An 18103-nucleotide genomic window follows, 5' to 3' on the forward strand; every position below is an offset into this window, starting at 1 on the left:
TAAATGTTCTTACCACCAAAAAAAAGATAAATATGTGAAGTAATGGAGCTGTTAACTAACTCTACTGTGATAAGTACTTCAAATCATCATCTTGTACACCTTAAATTTATACAATGTTCTAGGTCAATTATATCTCAAGAAATGGGAAATAAAAAGAATTGCCCAGATGGAGACAGCAATTCCAGAGTTCAATTCCAAATAAATGAAAAGACAACAAATTGAAGTCTAGAATGTAGAAGTAAAACAAATAGAAGCTTTTGTTTTGCCAAAGGTTTAGTACTTTATAAGGCCATCCTTCGGTTTACAAAAATCTTATGTTAGGAAGGGGGGCAGAGCATGCACATATATGTGAACATAATAAAAGTACCATATTTTATAACTAGAAAGACTCTTAAGAATCATTTAGTCAAAACTTGCCTATTAAAAATAAGGAACTGAGGTTCATAGTCAGGAAAGGCCCACAGTCACAAAAAATAGAGAAAAAAAATCTGAACTAGATTCTGAGTTACTAGAGTTCTGTCCTTGGGTTTCACTCACCATATAGGACTTTTTGTTGAAGAATACGTACAAGTGTATATACCCAGAGGGCAAAAGGATTTCCAGAGGAGAAACTAGAGCTAGCAGATTTGGCAGTCAGTTCTCATTCAGGCTGGCATGTGTGCAAAGATCCAAAAGACTCAGGTGAAAAAAGAGCAGAGAAAGGAGGAAAGACCATTTTCTAATATTTAAATGTCTGCTATGTTGAATATAGAAGCTATTTGTATATAAGGGAATTCTTCCTTTCTCATTTTTTTCTATTATCCTAAAATTATGTATGTATTCAATTTTAAGTAAGAAAGCCATTTAGTCAATACTAAGTTCTGTCCCTCAAAAAAGCTGTTATGATGATAAGAATCATACCATACCAGAGAATTCATTTGCTTTCCTCTTAATTATCTAAAACCACTTCTAGAAATGTATTAAAGCCACCTGTGCTTCCAGTTGAGTCAGGTATATTTATATTGTTGTAATTCTAGGTGTGCATTTTTTCAAAATTCTAGGAGAGATGACTAAGCTCCTCAACCTATACCTAAGAATTTGAGTTTTATCATAAAGAGCCTACGACCTGACACATATTAGGAAAGGCAGTTGAATCCTCAATGAAAAAGAAATCCTCAAGCAATATACATGATTTCAATATACCTGTAAACTAAATTCCTTTTCATTTTCTAAAAATTAAAATAATAAACAATTCTGTAATGAAAGTTAAGCCACAGGTAAGCAACATAAAATGTGAAGTAAAACAACTTGATTTTTTTAAAGAAAGAAAGAAGACCAAAAAAAAAAAAGAAAGAAAGAAAGAAAGAAGACCATCTATTCCAAACAAGTACCCCCTTAAGAAAAAAAAAAAAAAATGGCATGGCAATGAAGCTTTCTCATATATTTTGAAAGGTAAACACATACATGCCAGGAATAGCACTTCATTTATTTTTATATGAATAGATGTTCCCATAGTAACAAATTCAACTCCCGAATTCTTCTTTTAACTCAATGTAGTATATCAACAGGTTCAATATTATATTGGCCAGTTTCAGTTCTGCTAATGCCAATTGAAAAGCTTGCTAAGTGCTATAGGAAGCACACTGTGCAACAAGTGATTTTCCAAATCAGAAGGCCAAAAGGCATCAAATTCAATATCCCCAAATTACTACCTTTAAAATAATTTCTAAAAATAAAATCTGGTTAAAAAAAGAAACAACAAAAACCTCACTTCTATTAGAGTAGAGAGGACAGAGAGGAAGAAGGGGGAGGAAGGGGAGAAGCAATAACCAGACACTTCTAGTTAATCATACTTTTCTTTCATGTCTTATTATTACCATTAACATTCCAATGTCTCCTCAAACTGAAAAACCAAGGAGTTGGCTTAAATGCAAATAGACCCACAGAACAAGCAACATAAATGAACAAATGAGTACAGTTAGTCAGTGTCTGCCATAACTAAACGGGCAGCCTCTTTCAACCAAGCTCTAGCCATTTCTTGCAATGGAAAATGTAAACAATGATTTTGGATCTTCCGGTTTTCAAAAGAAATTGAAAAATCTGCATTTTTATCAAAAAATCTCCTAATTTTTAAAAATTGACTTAAAAAAATAGCCCCAAAGCACATGCCTATAGCTGGATATCTAGTCAGATCATCTCAAGTTTGCAAACCCTGGCTTATATAAAATTTGTGTCTTTACATCATTCTAAGTTATCATCACAGATCTGTGGTGACAGAAGCCCTGACCATCAGTATGTCTTCTTTAGTTGGCGGGAATGCATACTTGTACAGCCACTATGGAGAACAGTGTGGAGATGCCTTAAAAAACTGGAAATAGAATTGCCTTATGACCCAGCAATCCCACTGCTGGGCATACACACTGAGGAAACCAGAGTGGAAAGAGACATGTGTACCCCAATGTTCATCTCAGCACTGTTTATAATAGCCAGGACATGGAAGCAACCTAGATGTCTATCAGAAGATGAAAGGATAAGAAAGCTGTGGTACATATACACAATGGAGTATTACTCAGCCATTAAAAAGAATACATTTGAATCAGTTCTAATGAGGTAGATGAAAATTGAAGCCTATTATACAGAGTGAAGTAAGCCAGAAAGAAAAACACCAATACAGTATACTAATGCATATATATGGAATTTAGAAAGATGGTAACAATAACCCTGTATGAGAGACAGCAAAAGAGACACAGATGTATAGAACAGTCTTTTGGACTCTGTGGGAGAGGGAGAGGGTGGGTTGATTTGGGAGAATGGCACTGAAACATGTATAATATCATATAAGAAACGAATCGCCAGTCCAGGTTCGATGCAGGATACAGGATGCTTGGGGCTGGTGCCCTGGGATGACCCAGAGGGATGGTATGGGGAGGAAGGTGGGAGGGGGGTTCAGGATGGGGAACACATGTACACCTGTGGCAGATTCATGTCGATATATGGCAAAACCAATACAATATTGCAAAGTAAAAAATAAATAAATAAAGTAGCCCAAAACAACTGTTAAAAAAAAAAAGAAAAGAAAAGAAGCCCTGACCAGAATGGGATCAGAAGGAACAGAGGCCAGAGGCATGTGTTTGCAATGGATCACCACTCCCTGCCACCACACCCTGAATGAACGCCTATGACAGCACCACCTTATTTGTGTACAAGTCTGTCTACCACCACCAGACTGGAAACTACCTCTTGTAGGCAAGACCACACCTTATTCATCTTAGTCTCCCCAGCACTTGGCACATGAAAAGGACAAAATAAATACACTTGAATGAGTAAGTGGATGAATAAACAAACACCAAACGAATGTAATCTCTGATGTCAATCTCCCTCTAACCTTTTTTCTCCATTATGGAACTTGGTGAAAAGAGTATTTTCAGTGACTCCACATTTCAAAACTGAGTTGCTCTACACCTGAGCAGAAGGAATGGCTGCTCATATTGATGGTTAAGCCAGTTTGAGGCAGACTTTCTAAATTTCCACTGCTGGATGAAAGCCAAGAAACAGATGTTTGAAATTAATTTAACATTAGTTTCTTTTCTGCCATATGAGACAGAAAAGAAGTATCAAGAGGGTAGAAGGAGTGGGGAATATAGAAGAAGGGAATGTCCAGGGTGCAACCATGTGATAACAGAAGATCCTGGAATCGTTGTAGACAGTTTGGTCTTTAGTGGTATTGTGGTGGTTGTTCTACCGACACTGCAGGAAGCTACTTTCTTTTTGACTGGTTGCTTCTGGGTAGGTGTCATGGCAAGTGGAGGCTAGAAGGGACAGAAGTGTGCCCAGGGGAGTTGAGTGGTAGGAACAACAAAAAAAAGTTCATTCCATGCTGTTTCTGTGCAAATGGGAATATTTTCTGCCCAGGATAAAGGGAGGCTGATTTAGAGTCCCACGCAATATTTCTCATTTGTCAACCAGGCACTATTTTTACTCTTCTTTCTCTCTTTTCCATACGTACACTGTTCTATAGGCTCTGGAATATATAAACATTTTCTTCAATACAGTCCCTGTAACAAAAAGCTATACTCTGTACCTATGTACATCAAATTTACATTTCTGGGTAACTTTTAGAGAACAACTCAGTGGGCACTTACAGTTTAATTATCACCAAACAAGTATGAACCACAAATAACCTTTCTACCATTTGCGGACTTTGGCAATGCTGAACGTATGGACTTCATTTAACCACTGCAGAAGGCTTAAATTATCTGCTCATGGTTGGGTCCATGAGTTGACAACTATGAATAATGTTCCAAGGATGATGTAAGAGAATATTTGAAATAGGAACAGCTTGGGAAATCCATGATGCCAAAGTAAGCAGGCAGGTGTACAAAGAAGAGAAGTTTTAGAGCCTGGTTCTAGGCATAAAACACAGAAACATACTTACCAGAATAGATGGTAGGGCCTGCTGAAGACTTGAACTTTGAGTGTTCCAAACTTGGTCTTCACTTTGGGGAAGTAAAACCCCTCTCACTAAAGAAAGAATAACATTAAAGAAATTTTTAGTTGAGACACTACTGTGTTTAAGGTTCAGAGACAATTAAAAACCAAGTTCTTCCTTTTTATAAGCTTAGATTTGGGTAGAACAAATGGAAGGATCTTGCCTAGAAAACGCTTGATACTTTATTCAAATATTTTACTTATATTAGCACCATCTATCTAAATTATAAGACTCCAACATAAATATTCTTCCCATTGTTACATTTTGAACACTCCTATTTTCTTTCCTTTCTCAAGCATTTTTTACTCTTTTCAGGATTCCCATGAAGTATCTGTTCTAAAATTGACTTTTTTTTCATTTTAATAAGAAAGTTGAACTGAAATTCCAATTCATTTGGCTGATGCCAAAAATGGAGAAAATTATACAAAACTATTTCCTTTTTGGCAGCAAAACTATTTCCTTTTTGGCAGAGAGTACCTTTGAAAAATAGGGTAAGACACCAGAGAGTTTATCACTATACCAATACTAAAGAGTCACAAAGTTAAGAGAGTAGATTATATAATTCAACTCAGTAAGATTTACTGAAACCTCACTAGTTACTATAGACTTTGATTATATTGAGGCTATAAACACTAATAAAGCCAAGTTCCTCTTGTGGAAGTGTTCCCTATGTCAGAGAGATAAATAAAACAATATGAGAGGCATTTATATAATGTATGTGAACACAGACCAAAAAATAGAATGATTTTTCCTGGAGGAGAGAAGGAATCAATAAAAATTAAAAAGAAGGGGTTGCGAGAAAGGTGATCTGGTGTATACACCAAAAATAGAAGCAAAATCTCTGTATTTACCTGTTCCTACTGCACTGACACCTGGGTCGGGAAGATCCCCTGGAGAGGGAAATGGCAACCCACTCCAGTACTCTTGCCTGGAAAATCCCATAGACCAAGGAGCCTGGTAGGTTACAGTCCATGGGGTTGCAAAGAGTCAGACACGACTGAGTGACTTCACTTTCACTTTTCACTGCACTGACATAAAGGGATCAATCAAAAATCAAACTTTATTTTTGGAAAATAAGTACTTTCCAAAACTTTTTCTCGACAGTGTGTTCAGTTAACTTGTCTTCTATGGAAAACCAGTAGCGTGAAATCAAAGATGAATATATATTTTAATGACGATCAAGTTACCTAGGAAGCTGCAGCCATTCAGAACTCTGAAGCTGGCGTAACAACAGAAATGTATTTTAGGAACAAAATTCTGAGCAATTGAAATGTGTATCTACTGAAAGGCAAAGCACCTGAATTAGTTTGTGCTGGATATCCTAAAGCTTTTGTTAAACTTGCTGTGAATTACTGACCTCTTTCTAGGACACCTTCTAGAAGGTAGCTCCACATAAAAATAAGACCTCACTATGCTCTTTATGGATTTAGTATCCTAAACAGCCTCATTTTGCCTATTGCATATCTTAATCCTCATGCCATTGATTCACCAGAAACCCCTGATTAATCTACCTGAATTAGCTGCATGGCTAATAGTCATTAGCTTAATGACTATGAACTAAAACAGGGAAAGGAAAATATGAACTATCTGGAAATAAAGCTAAAGCACCATTCATATCAGGATGTTTTCTGTATGATGCAGCCTAGAGAGTGCTAAGAACCATATATATATTGGGAATTTTGTTTTATGAGAATATACTGGGAAAGAAACTAAAACCATACAAGGACTTAATGGTTATACAACTTACCATTGATAAGCTGAAGGGAGTCAGGATCTGGATTCAAAGAAGAGCTCCCCAGCAAAAAATTCTGGTGCAGTGTCTCAGCAATATAATCTCTGAAGTTACTAATTGTATAAACAGCAGTGGGCTTATCATCCAATTCTACAAGACCATGGTTTTCCACCTTGTTGGAATGTAGGCTAATTAGGTCCCAGGTAGTATTGCTGATAGCCTCCCCATTGAAGGTAACTGCATAGTGAACATCTATGCCACTGTGGATGACAAGAAAAACAGATTAGGTCCTGCCAAGGAAACACAAAGAAAGGAACTCTGAAGCCATGGAGAGCAAACATTAGACCTAGGAAGAGTCTCATAAGGCAAGGATTCCATCACCATTCTCCATAGACTCTGGATGGCAACATTTAGCCATACCCTTCTCCTTCCAGAAAACAGAGAGTTTACAGCTCTAAGAACACGGAGGCCACAGAGCCAGCCTGTATAATACCTGAGCATCTTCTTCCCCCCATGTTCTCACTCCTTCAAAATCAACTGTTCCTTTTCACTCTCAGTCAGCTTCCTTCTTCCCCTATTAGAGTTTCTCCTCCCTGATTTAAAAAAACCAAACCAAACCTTCTAACTCCACCCAACAATGGGAAATCCTCTTATATCTCAGTACTGTTGCTGGACGATTTATGTACTCCACAATGGGGAGTGAAATAGTAAAGCAGCTTAATGACTGTGAACTGAAACAGTTATCTATTGTGAAAGGAAAATATGAACTATTTGGAAATAAAGCTAATTGATGAGTTGTGAGTTTTTAAAAAAAATATCATGCTAGAATATCTTCTAATATGACAGCTATCTAAGTCTCTTCTTTGATAGCCCAGACAATTTACAGTCCCATAAAGTTTAATAGTGCATTGTAAAAAACTTACTAAGAAGTGATGGTTTTTTGGCCCACTAGGAATGATAACTCCAAAGTTTACGACTTTACTTGCCTATAGGACATTTAGCAAATTAGTTAATACAACTAACAAATTAGTCCAATTTGGCGGGGCTTCCCCGGTGGCTCAGTGGTAAAGAATCTTCCTGCCAATGCAAAAGACATGGGTTTGATCCCTGAGTTGAGAAGATCCTCTGGAGAAGGAAATGGCTACCCACTCTAGTATTCTTGTCTGAGAAACACATGGATAGAGGAGCCTGGCAGGCTACAGTCCACGGGGTCAAAAGCAGCTGGATACAACTTAGTGACTAAATAGCAACAACATCTAACTTAGCATTCCTTTCCCAGTTAACTATATATATTTCTTCCAAATGCTCTAGAAACTACCTCTCATTTTTCTGCTGGCTCCCTCATTAATGAGTTGAATAAAATTTTGAAAAGTGTTAATAAATAACTTTGTCTGGGAATGGGGCCTTTTCACTATCTTTCCACAGGCAAACAAAGAGACGATTTCTTGGAAGAAAGGATAAAGTGAAAATAAATAAGTAGGACTTGATATGTCATTTGACATTTTCTTAAATAATCATTTTGAAGAAACATCAGAATATAAGATTTTTAAACCAATAGAACTACACCTTATAGACCAACTCAGACTTATCTAACAGCTAAAAACTAACATTTTTGTAAGTGCTTACAATGACAGGTTATGTCCCAGGCTTTGTCTGATTTAACACTCATAACAAATGTGAAGGTTTTATTATCTTCAGATTATTGTTAAGAAACTAAGCTTTAAAGAAGACTTGCCTAAAATATCACAATATATAAAGGGGTAAAGTCAAGATTCAAACACAGATCTGCCTGACTCTGGCACCAGCATTCTGAATGACTACACTACACTCAGTAACTTTAAACTATTAACAAAAAAAAAGTCATCACGAGAACAGCTTTGCTCTACTCATCACCCTCACTTCCAGCCAGTCTGTGAGACACAGCCATCAGAAACAATACCCTACAAGCACACCAAGATCCTCCATCCTCTCAAAGATGCACCACCCTCTCAAAGATCCTCCACCCTCTCAAAGATGAACCACTGAAGGCAGATGTGCACGGAAATAATCTGCCACCTTCAGACATTCTGTAGGAGCAAAACGATGCCCAAACCAAATCACTCAAAAAAGCATTTCCTCTTCTGATTCACTTATATATTCCTTGATTATAGACTGTGCTGTTTTGTAAAAAGATTTTGTTTATAGTGAATGCCTTGCAGTCTGTCCTTGAGTTTCTATCTCCAATGTCTGACTTGGTACCTGGCATTCAATGCCTATTAAATTAACAGAAATCTATACTTGCCTGACTAGAGAGAGAAAACTCCAGCCTTAATTAAGGTATTCACATGTCTTTAGAATAAAAAAAATGTCAGAATAATGAGAGGGGTCTCATGGAGTCTAGAAAAAGGGCTACCTAACTAATTTATCTTACTATGAGTGAAAAGCCTGTAACAGTGCATTGTAGCTTCCTTGTAACACAGAACCCTAGATTGGAGATAGCTACAATAGGCTAGCATGACTTTGATATTGGCCATTAGGATCACCCAACTTCCCTTCTCTGATCTCAAGCTGGCAAAAGAACTTACGATCATAATTTCCTACAGATTGTCCTATGGGGAAAGAATGCATGAGCTAAGCCAATGCAATAATTAGTCAGCTGGCAGATACATTTCTTGCTTTAAATAGATCAATCAGCATCCTAGAGAATGCACTATATTTTGTAGTTTGGTAAGCATAAATTGGTCTTAGGAGACCTCTTCTTCCTGGGAACTCTGGCAGTTCTGGACTTGCCCTGGGTCTACAGGGGACGCCATGAAGGTGTTACCCCTTGCCTACCACAGAAGCAGTGAGGCACAATGTTCCTGTCCCACTCTGAGTATTATCAATAAGGCTTTCCTCCCCAGTCTGATAAGCTGTCACTTCCAATGGTGTGCTTTAGGGAACCTTACAGTGGTAACTGAGCATCTCAACACTTGGATGCCTTGCTGAGTGATAAGACATCTGCTTGTCATCTCTAAATTCCCTCAATCCCTTAATTTATCATGTCAGAACATGTTGATTCATGAGTAACTCCTGATCTCCTTTTGTAAAGAAATAGATTCAGTAAAATATGGTCTGAAAAAAAAAAACAAAACGATGGCCCCAATGTGAAATTGAACAGTAAGAGGGACACCTACTGGTCAGAACTCACCACACCACGTGTGTCCTAAACATCCCTCACAATGCCTGGCTCCTAGTAGTTCAATAAATATTTTTGAAAATAATGAAAAAACAAATGGTTAGTTTTATTCACTAATGTAGCAGATAGAACCATTGACTTTGTGACACTTAAATGACAATATGTGATATTCTTGACTTAATCGGAAGGGTGCTCAGTCTCTAAATATGCAGGTGGAGCAGTGGCCTGCCGATGCAGGAGATGTAAGTTTGATCCCAGGGTCAGGAAAAGCCACTGGAGTAGGAAATGGCAACCCACTCCAGTATTCTTGCCTGGAAATTTTCATGGACAGAGAAGCCTGGTGGGCTACAGTCCATGGGTTGCAACAAGACAGAAGAAACTGAGTACACACATTTTTCACCCTAAAGAGCATGCATATTAACCTCATACATTTCTGTCTTCTGAGTAATCATTTTAGGGACACCACTTCACAGGCAGAACATAACTCTGTGAGCATGATCTTTCCAAGCTCTGCGGGATGGCACATGCCTGCATCTCCAGAAAGGCAAGCTTCTCCCTGGGATCTATGCCCAACCTAGTAACCTGTTAACATGATTCTAAGACAAGAACCAGGGATAACGGGAAAAAAATGGAGGAGAGGAAATGGCTGTGCCAGTTAGCACTCCAGTTGCTTCCTGGACTCGACAGAAAATCAGACAAGGCGAGTCAAGCTCTTATTGAGAGCCCATCATGTGCTTTGCATGACTTTTAAACATCATAAGGAGAAGATCAAGAGAAATGTTTCTGGATCAAGAAATCTGTGCAAATCAGGCAGTCTGGGTTAGATTAGTGGTCTTACTCTTTACTGGCAAAATATAATTTTTCTCCCAGTGTTTTCCTTGGACATCTAAAAATAACACTTCTAATATCATCTACCTTGTCTGGTAAAGATATATTCATTAAAGAAGATAAAATGCCTCACAGAGATATTTCAATTCATTATCAAGTTTCTGTCCTAGAAAGAGAAATCAAAGAAATGCTTGAGGAATCAGAAAATCATCTATTCTCAGATTCGAGAACTTCACTTCAGCATGACCCAGAACAGACTTAGTTCTGGCATGGTAAATGCAATACAGAGATATCTCAGGATAAAGAGCAGAATAAAAATAAGCCAGAAGAACAAGGAAGTACATAAGATGCAGGATACACACTGGGGACAAATCATTATTTGATTGAAGAAAGCTGGGCTGCCTTTCTGCACTCAGCAACACCAAATTAACCAACCGTCCCTACAGCATCACCTTTCACCTTCTAAACTACACTGAAACAACTGCTATATAGAGGAGAGTCTCTCTGACTGCTATTTCCAAAGACATCAATCATGTGGAGGGGAAATTTATTCACTTCAAATGTCCTCATTGGCTGTCTGACGTGTGCAAGTTTTAAATAGAAAAAATAATATTACATCTCATGACGATCAATCAAACCAGAGGTATTTCAAGAAACTCAGATATTTCTTCTTCTCTCACACTTCTATTAGGAAGAAAGTTCATACAAGGCCTGGAGTTGAATTTTTGAAGTGTGGACACCAGGCAGATATTTTGTTGATTCACTTCAAATGGGTCCTACTAACTTAAAATAATGTGTGCAACTTGAAAGAGGTACAAAGCAAACAGAAAACTTCATGTGTATATAAATACTTACGTATAGAAACAGGTTATATATATATATATTACATAGACTACTTCTGTGCTACACATTCACTCATATGCTACACATTCACTCATATGCTACACATTCACTCATACACAGCTCAAAATAAAAGAATACCAAGAAGTTGTGAATAAATCCCACCAACTGGTTAATATCCGACAATACTGAACAGTTTTTGAAACTGTACTTAGGTTAAGAATTCTATCATAAAATCAAATGGCTTCATATTGAATTGTTCTCTGTGTCCCCATAGAAAACTCAGCACTCAGCAACTGAACACCATTCTTTGACCAGAGGGTTCACATCAGAATTCAGTTATGTTTTAACAGTCTAGTCTTCCCAGTTCAATTCAGTACAGTTGCTCAGTCGTGTCCGACTCTTTGCGACCCCATGGACTGCATACAGCATGCCAGGCCTCTTTGTCTATCACCAACTCCCAGAGTTTACTCAAACTCAGTGATGCCATTCAACCATCTCATCTTCTGTTGTCACCTTCTCCTCCCACCTTCAATCTTTCCCAGCATCAAGGTCTTTTCCAATGAGTCAGTTCTTTGCATCAAGTGGCCAAAGTATTGGAGTTTTAGCTTCAACATCAGTCATTCCAATGAATATTCAGGACTGATTCCCTTCAGGATGGACTGGTTGGATCTCCTTGCTGTCCAAGGGACTCTCAAGAGGCTTCTCCAACACCACAGTTCAAAAGCATCAATTCTTCAGCGCTCAACTTTCTTTATAGCCCAACTCTCACATCCATACATGACTACTGGAAAAACCATAGCTTTCATCAGACCTTTGTTGGCAAAGTAATGTCTCTGCTTTTTAATATGTCTAGGTTGGTCATAACTTTTCTTCCAAGAAACAAGTGTCTTTGAATTTCATGGCTGCAGTCACCATCTGCAGTGATTTTGGAGCCCCCCAAAATAAAGACTGTCACTGTTTCCCCATCTATTTGCCATGAAGTGATGGAACCAGATGCCATGATCTTCGTTTTCTGAATGTTGAGCTTTAAGCCAACTTTTTCTCTCCTCTTTCACTTTCATCAAGAGGCTCTTTAGTTTTCCTTCACTTTCTGCCATAAGGGTGCTGTCATCTGCGTATCTGAGGTTATTGATATTTCTCCCAGCAATCTAGATTCCAGCTTGTGCTTCATCCAGCCCAGTGTTTCTCATGATGCACTCTGCATAGAAGTTAAATAAGCAGGGTGACAATATATAACCTTGACATACTCCTTTCCTGATTTGGAACCACTCTGTTGTTCCATGTCTGGTTCTAACTGTTGCTTCTTGACCTGCACACAGATTTCTCAAGAGGGAGGTCAGGTGGTCTGGTATTCCCATCTCTTGAAGAATTTTCCAAAGTTTGTTGTGATCCACACAGTCAAAGGCTTTGGCATAGTCAATAAAGCAGATGTTTTTCTGGAACTCTCTTGCTTTTTTGATGATCCAGAGGATGTTGGCAATTTGATCTCTGGTTCCTCTGCCTTTTCTAAATCCAGCTTGAGCATCTGGAAGTTCACAGTTCACGTACTGTTGAAGCCTGGCTTGGAGAGTTTTGAGCATTACTTTGCTAGCATGTGAGATGTGTGCAATTGTGCGGTAGCTGGTGCATTCTTTGGCATTGCTTTTCTTTGGGATTGGAATGAAAACTGACCTTTTCCAGTCCTGTGGCCACTGCTGAGTTTTCCAAATTTGCTGGCATATTGAGCGCAGCACTTTCACAGCATAGTCTTTTAGGATACTTAGTAAATACTTGCTAAAATAATATAAACGAAAATGAGGAAGTCAGAAAGCCCTTTGCAAATGTAAGATATTATATTTATATCTTATATGTGGTGGTGGTTTAGTCACTAAGTTGTGTCCAACCCTTTGCAACCATGTGGACTGTAGCCCACCAGGCTCCTCTGTCCATTGGATTTCTCAGGCAAGAATGCTGGAGTGGATTGTCATTTCCTTCTCCAAGGAATCTTCTTGACCCAGGGATGGAATCTGTCTCCTGCAATGCAGGCAGAGCAGATTCTTTACTGACTGAGATACCAGGGAAGCCCCTGATCTTATATAAATGAAGGCAAAATGACATAGATTGATCTGGAGGTATTACACTGAGTGAAATAAATCAGACAGAGAAAGATAAATACTCTATGTTATCACTTATATGTGGAATCTAAAAAATTAAATAAACAAATGAACAAAACAGAAACAGACTCACAGATATATAGAACAAACTATGGTTACTGGTAGGAAGAGGAAGGGGGGAGGAGCAGGATAGGAGTAGAGGATTAAGAGATACAAACTACTATGTATAAAATATGCTACAAGGATATACTGTACAGCACAGAGAATATGGCTAATATTTCATAATAAGTTCAAATGGAATAAAATCTATAAAACCCTGAATCACTGTGTTCCACATCTGAAGCTAATACTATAAATTAACTCTACTTCAATAAAAAAATTAAAATTTTTTAAAAAATTAAATGAAGAAATGTTATTTTATCTCTAAACATCCCTATGCTTAGCCTATGAATTTGCTTCATATATTCTATATTATTATTATTTATCTTTCAAGAGAAAGTAAATTTTAAACAAACTTGAATTCAAAGACAAAAAGACAAGCAACTTTCACAAAGGGGACTGACTATGCTTTTAAGATTGTGCTTCTAAGACACTCCAGAGAGCAACTGTTTTCACAAATGAACTGTGATAGAAATCAGCTTTCTTCTTTTCATTTACCACTTAAAATGACAGTTATATTACTCAATGACAACTGTATACTTGAAAGTGCTTTATGAATGCCAATTTTTATACTAATTTTAAATTAAGCATAACTTAGTATTTTAAAGTATTTGACAAAGGCTAATTATACAGCACAGGGAATATAGGCAATATTTTATAATAACTAAAAATGCAGTTTAAGTGTAACCTTTAAAATCACGATGTAGTACACCTGAAACATATATAGTATTATAAATCAACTATACCTCAAAAAAATAAAAGTTTTAAAATAAAAATTAAGAGATTAAAAAATACAAGTACTTGTTAGTCAGCAGTCTATGATAGAAGTCTGTAAACTACAGCCTATGAGCTAACTCCAGCCCACTGTCCATGAGTTAATGGATTTTATATTTTTAAATGGTTGAAAAAACTCAAAATAACATTTTGTGACATGTGAACACCATATGACAGTGATATTTCAGGATCTATAAATAAGTTTTATTGGAACACAGCCACACTCATTCATTTTCAATGTATCGTTTACACTACTTCCAAGTGAACAGATATGAGAGAGCTTATGTAGTGTGAAAAAGTATAAAATACTTAATATATGACTCTTAACAAATAATGTTTGCCAAATGATCTTTAAAAAGTTGGACAGTGATACTGGAAGTAATAAAAGAACTGAGCCATGTTCCTTTAGACCTAGGGCTACCATATTTTCTAAACTATTTCCTAATTAGGTCAACAGTACAGAAAGTGTCAAAAGGTACTCTACCTGCCATTTTCCTTAGGGGACCTGAAAATAAAAATGGAAAGTGTTAAGCAGAGTTTAAGCAAGTTATAATTGTCATATAATTAATCAAAGTACAAGCTCTTAATGTATTTCCTCTGAAATGTTTCTTCAAATGAAAATGCTTGTATAGTACTGCTGCTGCTGCTGCTGCTGCTAAGTTGCTTCAGTCGTGTCCGACTCTGTGCAACCTCATAGACAGCAGCCCACCAGGCTCCCCCGTCCCTGGGATTCTCCAGGCAAGAACACTGGAGTGGGTTTCCATTTCCTTCTCCAATGCATCAAAGTGAAAAGTGAAAGGGAAGTCGCTCGGTCATGTCCGACTCTTAGAGACCCCATGGACTGCAGCCTTCCAGGCTCCTCCATCCATGGGATTTTCCAGGCAAGAGTACTGGAGTGGGGTGCCAATGCCTTCTCCGTGTATAGTACTGCTGCTAAGTCACTTCAGTCGTGTCCGACTCTGTGCGACCCCATAGAAGGCAGCCCACCAGGCTCCCCTGTCCCTGGGATTCTGCAGGCAAGAACACTGGAGTGGGTTTCCATTTCCTTCTCCAATGCATGAAAGTGAAAAGTGAAAGGGAAGTCGCTCGGTCATGTCCAACTCTTAGCGACCCCATGGACTGCAGCCTTCCTGCATGCATGGGATTTTCCAGGCAAGAGTACTGGAGTGGGGTGCCATTGCCTTCTCTGTGTATAGTACTCCTGCTAAGTCGCTTCAGTTGTGTCCGACTATGTGCAACCCCATAGACGGCAGCCCACCAGGCTCCCCCATCCCTGGGCTTCTCCAGGCAAGAATACTGGAGTGGGTTGCCATTTCCTTCTCCAATGCATTAAAGTGAAAAGTGAAAGTGAAGTCGCTCAGTTGTATCCAACTCCTAGCAACCCCATGGACTGCAGCCTACCAGGCTCCTCTGTCCATGGGATTTTCCAGGCAAGAGTACTGGAGTGGGGTGCCATTGCCTTTTCTGTGTATAGTACTAGATAATGACAAATACCTGTACAATGAAGGAAGAAAGCAAAGGTGGAGAAAGTATTCTATTTTAAAATCTATAGTCTTTACTGTCTTCAAACTTCTTAAAAATACTTTTAAACAATTAATACGTGGTTATCACTTTATAAATAGACTTTTTTCAGTAAATGAGCAGAGAACTCCAGCTGTTAGCATTAACAAAATTGATAACATTTTTGGGGGGATACAATGTTAAATGTTATGTGTTATGTATACAATGTTACAATACTAATGTTAAGTCGTATTAAAATTAATGAAAAGAAAATCAGATAATGTATAGTAGGATTCCAAGGAGTTGGGGAAGGTCCAAATTGACTAACCTATAAGATACTGCATAGTTTTTAATATTTATTTATTGATTTTCTGTATCAGACACTTAAAAGGACTTTCCATATGTCAAGAACTACGCTATACATTTCACAAAAATTAATTCTTTCAATCTTCCTGAAAACTCATTAAGGACCATGAATATCCCCATTTACAGGTAAAGAAACTGAGGAATAAAAACGCTAAATAATTTACCCAAAGCATTTCAAAAGTTATTTTTAAATAAAGCACGATTCATATAAATTGTATATATTACCTTTTTTTATATAAATAAGAAGTTAAAGCTTGTTAATTTACCCAAAACCATCCAAGCAGAAGTGCCAAAGGCAGGATTTAAACCTAGGCAACTTGATCTCAAAGGCCATGTTGCCTTTCATATGCTATCAAATGAGAGAGGACTTCAAAAGCCTCAGTTTCTCATGTGAGCTTTAGTCACAACTGGAGACAGTATTCCTGCAAAGTGCTATGGCTGAACTGGGGAGACAGGTCATGGTATGAGAGGAGATGGAGGGTCAGTTTACCATGCTTGCCCTTGCCTCTGCATCAATAACTAGCTGAGTTCCTAGATAAAGTACATACATTTCCTGTGCTCTGGTTTCCTCACCAGAAAAAAAATGAGGATTACAGTAACTATCTCACAATACGGCTATTGGGATTAAATGAGTTAATAAGGATAGAAAGCCTGGCACACTATAAATGCTATGTAAGTGCTTGCTGTTATTTCTGGAAAACTCAGAAGTTGTGACAAGACTATGCCAAAGTTAAGATGTAGACACTGTCAATTAAGCCCGTGCTCCCCTGCATCTAATAGCTGGGCCACCGTCACCATCCACATGCTCCAAAGCTTCAGAGGACTCCGTCTAGCACTGGGTAACAGCCAGAGATATAAAGATAGCCACTTTGTTTCAAAATCCCTCTTCTGCTCTCTGACCTTGGGCTAATACTTCATCCTTCTAAACCTATTTGTTTTTCTTCAAAATAAGTATTAATAGCAATATTTTTGCTAAAAGAGTTGAAGATTATGTGAACTCAGGAATGTAAAGTGGCCAGTACAAAGTATTCACTCAATAAAATGTGCACGAGTATGATGCTTCAGGTCTTAGACAGGGAAGCAATGTCCTAAAAAGAGGTGTCCGATTTACCTAGAATTGCTATGCTGCTAACACATCCCCTCCAGAATGACTATACATCAAGACGTCAAAGGGACCTCACTGGAGCACTGATGAGCCTTTAGGAGCATACTAGATCACATCTAACCTTATCCAGGTTCCCCTCAGTGCCAAATAAAAACACATAACTTCTCAGCAGCAAGTTGGAGACATGAATTCCTAAGTTCTTACCCTGGCCCAACTACAGATCTAGCATATCTCCTTGAATGTATTATTTTGCCTTTTTTTACCTCGGTTTCCTCATCTGAAAAACCAGAATTAGGAATAAGAATTTAACAAAAGAACACCAAATTAAAGAATCCACGTAATTTTTTCATCACTGTTGTTAAAAGTATATACAATAAACACAAAAGGATAATCCATTTGAAATAAAGACTGCTATAAAACCTATGCATTTTAAAAGTCTATTTACCTAAAGTCAAGTACACGAATGTCCTTGTAGCCTGGTAACCCAGTAAATGCATTTTCCACCTATCAAAAATAAAAAATTTGTAACTACGTAGAAATGTAAAAAAGCACACACAAAATGTTTTTAAGAGTAGAATATAAAGTGCACTGTTTGTAAGTATTAGAAACTTGTACACATACACGGATATACATGGATTAGAAAGCTAAGAAATTTCTAATTGTTACAGTGTTACAAAATAGTTTTTACCACAACCCTGCCACATTTTAAAATTTTTGTTTTTTAAGGTTTTGATTTACTTTAATATTAATTTTTTCCAAATTACAAAAAACATACTTTTATTGGCAAAACACTATTTTTTCCCTTATGTGATGAAATGTGAAAAAAAGGACTAGTTTCAAAAGAAACTGTAATAACATTTTAAAATGTAATTGTATGGATTAGAATCTGGCCACAGCACACACTGACACACAGACAGGTGTTCATTTCCTGTGAGTGTAAACTGTCTGGTGGCATCTGTTTCCTGTTCCTATGACACCAAGGACTGTGAACACAGCCAACATAAGAAAGAAATCTGCACATGTGGGCTTAGGCTTTGTTGACTGGTGGTGACAGAGGAAGTTATAAAGCAGTGACTGG

The 18103-nt window shown here is 37.7% G+C and overlaps 1 protein-coding gene across 3 annotated transcripts in view; it reads right to left on the reverse strand.

Moving 5' to 3' along the window:
- IMPG2 (interphotoreceptor matrix proteoglycan 2) overlaps positions 1-18103 on the reverse strand; it is a 74102-nt gene that overhangs the window by 22411 nt on the left and 33588 nt on the right. For all 3 annotated transcript variants that reach the window (XM_027561518.1, XM_027561604.1, XM_027561435.1), the window contains exons 8-11: positions 17471-17529; positions 14539-14559; positions 6216-6460; positions 4415-4500 (exon numbers count right to left, since the gene is read on the reverse strand). In XM_027561518.1, the coding sequence (XP_027417319.1) occupies positions 4415-4500; positions 6216-6460; positions 14539-14559; positions 17471-17529 (411 nt within the window). The remainder of the gene's footprint in view (positions 1-4414; positions 4501-6215; positions 6461-14538; positions 14560-17470; positions 17530-18103) is intronic.

The sequence above is a fragment of the Bos indicus x Bos taurus genome, chromosome 1 (assembly GCF_003369695.1).
Source record: "Bos indicus x Bos taurus breed Angus x Brahman F1 hybrid chromosome 1, Bos_hybrid_MaternalHap_v2.0, whole genome shotgun sequence".
In the NCBI taxonomy this organism is placed as follows: domain Eukaryota; kingdom Metazoa; phylum Chordata; class Mammalia; order Artiodactyla; family Bovidae; genus Bos; species Bos indicus x Bos taurus.